The 7437-nt window shown below is 34.0% G+C and overlaps 1 protein-coding gene across 1 annotated transcript; it reads right to left on the reverse strand.

Annotated features, from left to right (window-relative positions):
- Positions 1-1345: 1345 nt before the first annotated feature.
- Positions 1346-1876, reverse strand: LOC133881162 (chaperone protein dnaJ 20, chloroplastic-like). Its single transcript, XM_062320117.1, has one exon. The coding sequence runs from the start codon at positions 1874-1876 to the stop codon at positions 1346-1348; it is 531 nt and encodes a 176-aa protein (XP_062176101.1).
- Between the last annotated feature and the right edge of the window lie 5561 nt (positions 1877-7437).

A 7437-nucleotide genomic window follows, 5' to 3' on the forward strand; every position in this document is an offset into this window, starting at 1 on the left:
ATTAATTTTCTTCAACATCAAAGTCTTCTAGTGTGTTCTCCTTACATAAGACCCCACCCAATCATATGAGAATAATGTCTACGGAAATACATAAGAACCATAACCATAACACAGGAATATAGACACAAAATGCAGTGCACATTCTTAACATAGAACATATGCCATGCAAATGGATGACTTATAGATAAGTCATAATGGATTAATTTCCAACTTGGATAGATACGGGAATCACAATATTTTTCTAATTTGACAGCCTTGTATCCATTTTATTATATGTTTTAGGGCATTGGATTGTGGAGGGCATTGGTACCTCTCTCCCTCTCTCTCTCTCTCTCTCTCTCTCTCTCCAACATGCATACATACTCATCACTCATCTACATAACACATGAATATTTTTGTCTTTTTCTTTTTCTTGGTTTTTTTGGCTCCTTGGACTCTATGTCAAAAAGTCTATATGAAGCTTGATATGCTTGCTAATTGTTTGCATGATAGCCTACCCACTTCCTGAAAAATCCTTATCTATCATATTTTTAGATGTATGGTTATCAAGTTTAATTCGTGGATAGAGGACTGTGAATTTGGCATGGGTTCATGATCTTGGCTAGCTACTAATACCTGTTATACGCTTGAAAGTGATTCTAACTAAAGCATGTTAGCTTTTGGTGTTGTCAATTGTTGGGTTACTTCTTTTTTTCTTTTGTTTGGGGTGGGGGGGACAATATATCAAAGCTCAACATTGGACTTGCAATCAATACTTCTAGTTTGTACAGATTGCTTGTCTATCAATATTGCTGTGAAAAGCATTTTTTTTTAATATATTTTGTATTTTTTTCAATATTTGGTTTCATTACTTCTATTTTTTTTCAATATTTGGTTTCATTACTTCTTTTCTTCTTCTTCTTCTTCTTCTTCTTCTTCTTCTTCCTCTTCTTCTTCTTTTTTTTTTTTTTTTTTTTTCTTTAAATTTATTTATTTATTTTTATTTTTTTTAGTGCTTCGTTCTTTTAACATGTGAGTGTGTTCTTTTCTTTTCTTAGAAACAAACAGCTTTCTTAGACCTCAGAGTTTCATCCAAACATCAATATACAAACATATTCATGGCAAACAAGGAAATGACAGTTGAATATTTACAATTGAAAATAATCCTTTTTCATAAACAATGAATATATATGACACAGTAACATGAAATTAAGTTAATATAGAGCGTATATTGCACTCTGATACAAATAAAATCCTACCGAGTAAGAATAACTTTACATGAATATAAATAGATAATAGTACTCCTAATACATGTTAGAAAAAATAAAAAATAAAACATTTATCTTTTTAAGAAGAAAACGTAATATTACTCATTTTTCCTCATATTCTGGGCCCTTATTCTACTCCCCCATGACCCCTCCTTCTCAGCCATACGGCAACCGGACCTCCTCTTCAACTCAAGAATTTGTTCTTGCCACCTGCTTCTCGTAACATGATCGTTTGTACTATCCATCTTCAATGTTTTCCCGAAATTTCCCAAACCCAATTGGGAGTCGTACTCTCTGCGCAACACAGGGTCTGAGAGCGTCGTGTATGCCTCATTCAGTAGGACAAAAATCCTGGAGGACTCTTCCTTCATGGAAGGAGGACAAAGATCGGGGTGATATCGAAGAGCCATACTTCTATATGCTTTCTTTATTTCCTTCACGTTCGCTTTATTCGTATTCAGAGAAAGGAGCTCATACAAAGTACTGGTGCTATTCTTTTCACCACCCACTTTGGTAGCTCTGCATGAAATACATACATGCCCGGCTGGAGGCTGTTGCCGTTTATTGGGAAGTGGAAGAGCAAGGAAGGGTTTAGCAATGCTTTGCCTTGAACTCAATACAACATCCATGGCTTTCGTTCAAACGTGCGTAGGCCGGTGTGGAGGATTGAAAGAGATTGAGGGGTGTGGCTACTCTTTATATAATAGCCGTGAGGAGCAGCACAAACAAACGAGTTCGCTCTTCAAGATGTTCTAGCGGCCAAAAGACAGGTAACTACGAAGCTTAACGCGTTTGCTCTCCACCTGGTAAGCATCGATGGTAAATGTTATCTTGGTATGCATGGCCAAAAGACGTACTGGTCAACGTTGGCTTACAATTTCAAACATTCTTTACAACGTATATATCTGCTACCGTTGTCATCCAATAATATATCTGCTGTCGTCGTCCAATAATTCCTAGGGAATATCAGGCTTAGAAAAAAGAAAAAAGAAAATGATAAATGTGCGTTAAATTTGGTTTATATGGTTTGGAGTTTTCACAAAAAGTTCCATGGAGTCTAAAAAGTGTTGGGGTAGGAAAAATGAAAACAAGTTAATAGGTTCGTATTAGAATAGTTGATAAAATCCGCTAATGTGTCACATCAACACTAATCATATTGTCTCACGTGTCACTTACAAGAAAATTTTTTAAAAATTATAAATTAGAATAATATATATATATATATATATATAAAAACAAAAAACACAGGTAAGAAATGTTTGAAACATGTTATTATAACATCAAAATGTTACTGTAGCAAACATATCTTCATAATTAGTAATTGAGAAATGATAAACATACATCACTTACACATTTCCTACATATCTCCATACAATCAAGTTTTAAATTCACCATTAATTTGTAGGACCTAATATTAGTCCCATAAATCTAACCGTGAATTTAAAAATAAGTTGTATAAGAAATGTATTTATAGCATTTCTCCTAATAATTAGTGTCACTTTTTCATTTGCCCCAAATTACATTCGAATTATATCTTACCCCTTCCTTGAAATGAAAACAATTAGTGGAGAACAGGTTGATTGTAGCTTTGGCAACCATTTGTACGTAATGTACGAGAAGGCGCCATTCTTCGGTGTGCTCATTGGTGACAATCTTAGCCCATTGCATGATGGGGCTTTAGGGCTTGTTTGTTAAAGGACAGAACAGAACAGCATAGTGTTGTTATTGTTCATATAATTTTTTTTTTTATCACCTTTTATATTTTCTACCACCAATCAACATCAAAACATTCTCACTTTTTTCATTTTTTATATCACATCAATAATTTTTTATTACTATTCAAATAAAAAAATTCACTACAATACAAAACTTTTTCACTTTTTTATACAAATTCTTTTTATTTTATATCACATCATCACTTTTTACTAATTTCAAAACTAACAACCCACTACTCTGTTCTGTTTTGTTCTTTACATGACTTTACCAAACAAGCTCTTATTTGCGGAGATATGGTCCTTCTACGGTTGACCGACGCACACCAGACAGCAGCAACAACCATTACAAAAAAAAATTACATTTAATTGCCGCCCCCCCCCCACCCACCTTTTTTTTTTTTTTTTTTTTTTGTAATGCTGTTTCGCTGAAATGACACTAAACCATAATTTTTATGCCATTTGGGTATTTATGCTCGACGTAAAATGATGTTCGTCCTAAAATATTTTTTACGAAGTCATTTTTCAAGAAAATATTTTCCTCCGAAAACATTTTTCAGTGTTTGACGCATACGGAAAATCACAAAAAAATTTTATATTTTCATTCAATCATATTAACTTATAAAAATCATTTTTATTCACAACATAAAAATATTAATGTAAAATAATATAAAAAAAACAACTAAAAAATTATGTTTAATTAAGATATACGTACACATTGACTAACAATAATCATATTTTTTAAAATTGGGATTATTTTAAAAAATTATTTTAAAGTGGCTGGAATTTGGCCATTTGTGCCGGATTCTGGCCTCCTTGCCGGATCCCGGACACCCCGGCCTTTCTGGCATGATCTCAGCCAGAAGGCGGGGATTCGATCATTCTGGCCAGTTTGGCTAGAATCTGGCACAGTATTTCGCCGGAATCTGGCGACGTCGCTGGATTCCAACAAATTTTTTTTTCAGATTTCGGCACCGGCTGGATTCCGACCAGTGCCGGAATCTGACTTGTCAGAATCCGGCGATGGTCGACTGCTGGAGCGTGAAGGTCGACTGCGTCTACCGTCTGGGGAAAATGATTTACGCTTTTAAAAAAAACGTAAATCAGTTTTCGAAATTTACTAAGTATTTTTGGCCAAACGGAAATCATTTTCTGGTTAACTGTTATTTTCGTTCCCACCAAATCATTTTTGGTCAAACGAAAATGCCAAAATCATTTTCTAGAAACCATTTTACACTGAAACATACGGAGTATTAATTTAATTTCTCTCAAGGTTTTTTTTTTTTTTTTTTTTTTTTTTTTTTTTTTTTGTCGTACTGTTGCTACAAAAAAGAAAAAGGGGGGTGGGGGGCTTTTTGAGCCATTTTAAGGCTTAAAAATGGCTTAAAATGGTCTTAGTCGTTTTGAAAACGGCTTAATAGATCCAATATTAAAGTGCTAATTTGAGTTGTTTTAGACTAAAACATTTACACAAAACGCTCAAACCGTTTCGAGCCGTTTTGGATCCAAAAACGGCTCCAAATAATTGGAGCTTTTTTTTACCAAAACGACTATATATATATATATATATATATAAAAGTCCCTAAAATGATTCTAAATAATTTATTTTTTTAAAAAAAATTAATTTAATTTTCTAAAAGACTCAATTCAAAAATCACTCAATTCATTGCAATTTACCCAAATTTATTTACAAAAACAATATCCATATGACCCAATCTACCCCAAATTATTTAGAACCCAGAAACTCCAAAATCCAAATCACCCGATCCACTGCAAAAATAAATGGATTTCTTCTTGTTTGGGGACCGAGAAAGCACCGGAACCCAGCTCCCTATCTTCACCGGTGTCGAGCCTATCAACAGAGAACTCAGTTCTCATCAAATTCGTCTAACAACAGGGTAAATCCTGAATCCTTACCCAAAAACTCACTTGTACTAAAATCATTCAACAAGAAATCGCAACTAAAAGGATCCAACATTCTCAGAGAAATTGTAATACCATTCGGTGTTCTTCTCAAACAAACCCAGAGTTTCACAAAAAAAAAAAAACTCAACCCAACAAATTAGCATCACAAAACCCAAAAGTTCTCCCCATGCCCAATCGCTTCACCAAAAAACACCACAGACAACCCAAAAATCACGATACCCATATGGTTTTTCTACTGAAAATCTTTCCTAAACAAGCTAAAAAATGAAAATCAAAGCCCTACTTACCCAAAAATGAATTTTTCCATGTTTGGGTGCCGAGAAAACGCCAAAAATATAGCCCCTTAGCTTCACCACTGTTGGGCCGTGACCTAGCGGCCTCTAGCGCCGTCGTTCGACCCAAATGGTGGCTAGCGTACCGCACGCCCCTTCTCTCAAGCTCTCTGTTTCTCTCTCTCGCTGGGTCTCGACGTCTCCCTTTATTTCACTCCTTGGTGTCTCTGATCTCTCTCTCTCGTTGTTCGGCCGAAAAAGAAAAGAAAGGGGTGAGAAGGAAGAAGGAAAAGCATGGGAGAAGGAAGAAATTGAAGAGAATTAAGAGGGGAGAAAAATTAAAAGAGTGTTTAGTGAGATGGAGAGAGATGAGAGTGATGATATAAAGAAAAAAAATTCAAAAATTTTCAAAAAGTTTGAAATTTCATCATTAGAGTGTGGTGCGGGACACGACTTTGGAGTCGTTTTTTTTCCAAAACAGCTCCAATTTTGAGCCATTTTTTAAAACGGGAAACGGCTCAAATTGGAGCCGTTTTACCCAAAACGGTTCCAATTGTTTTTAATTTTTACTCAATTTTTACTCAATTTATTAATATATGTTAGTTAATATTTATATGTGTGTATTAGTTAACATATATACTAACTAGTTAGCTCATAAACTAACATATTATCTAGTTAATTAACATATACTAAGTAAACAAGCTGAGCTTGAACACACAACACACATACATAATATATATACTAAATATAATTATAACTTATATATATATATATATATATATATAGATTGAACATTCACTTTGTCAAGTTTTATTAATCGAACAATCGTATCACAATAGAATGAACCAATGCATTAGGATGAGTTAGATATTCGATCAAACCTTTAATTGTGTCAAGTTTGATCGATCATTTGATCGTATCACGATCGATTAGACTAATGCACTAGGATCGATCAGAGTAATACACCAGGATCGATTGGATGATTCTCTCGATCTTGTGATCTTATCATGATCGATCGGACTAGTACTTAGGGTCAATCGAACGTTAGATCAAACTTTCACTGTGTCAAGTTTGATTGATGAAACTCTATCATGATCGTTTGGACTAATGCACTGGGATCGATCGGATGGTCTATCCATCATATTATTCTATCATGATTGATCAGACTACTACACTAGGATCGATCAGATGTTTGATTGAACCTTCACTGTGTCAAGTTTGATCGATCGAACTCTATCTTGATTAATCAGACTAATGCAATAGATTCGATCGATTGGAGTAATAATTTGGATCGATAAGATCTTTTATCGATCCTATGATCCTGTCATGATCGATCGGACTAGTACTTAGGATCAATTGCACGTTAGATTGAACTTTCACTGTGTCAAGTTTGATTGATCGAATTCAATCACGATCGATCAGACTATTGCACTAGGATTGGTTGGATGTTTGATCAATCAGAGTAATACAGTTGGATCAATTGGATGATTCTATTGATCCTATGATCCTATCTTGATCGATCTGACTAGTACTTAGGATCAATCGCATGTTAGATCGAACTTTCATTGTGTCAAGTTTCATTGATCAAAATCTATCATGATCGATCAGACTAATGCACTAGGATTGATTGCATGTTTGATCGATCAGATCTTCTGTCGATCCTATGATCCTATAATGATCGATCGGTCTATAATAACTCTAATATATATATATATATATATATATATATATATATATATATATATATATAGTATATAGGGTTAGAGTTATTATAAATTGAGTCGTTTTTATTTTTTTAAAACAGTTCCAATTGGAAACGTTTTAACAAAAACATCTCCAATTGGAGCCTTTTTTTTTTTTTTGGTTAAAATGACTCCAATTAGAGCCATTTTAAGAAAATGGCTCCAATTTGAACATTTTTTGTTAAAACGGCTTGAATTGAAGCCCTTTTTTTGTTTATTAAAATGACTCCAATTAGAGCCATTTTAACAAAAGGGCTCTAATTTGAACCTTTTTTTTTTTTGTTAAAACGGCTCAAAATGGAGCCGTTTTTAAAACGGCCCCAATTGGAGTTGCTTTTGTTAAAACGGCTCAAATTAGAGCTGTTTTTGTAAAAAAGAATCCAATTCAAGCCGTTTTAGGAAAGCGGTTGGTTGTTGCATTTGTTATGTTGTTAGGGACATATGCATGCCATAAAACATAAAACATTCTTTATTGAAAAGAACTATTGATTAGTGGCTATATTTGGGGCTTGTTATTCACAAAAAACAAGTTTACGAG

This window comes from Alnus glutinosa, chromosome 11 (assembly GCF_958979055.1).
Source record: "Alnus glutinosa chromosome 11, dhAlnGlut1.1, whole genome shotgun sequence".
NCBI lineage: Eukaryota > Viridiplantae > Streptophyta > Magnoliopsida > Fagales > Betulaceae > Alnus > Alnus glutinosa.

What these genes read in the sequence shown, in the direction of transcription:
- LOC133881162 (XM_062320117.1), bottom strand. Translation starts at nt 1,876, where the DNA reads ATGGATGTTGTATTGAGTTCAAGGCAAAGCATTGCTAAACCCTTCCTT.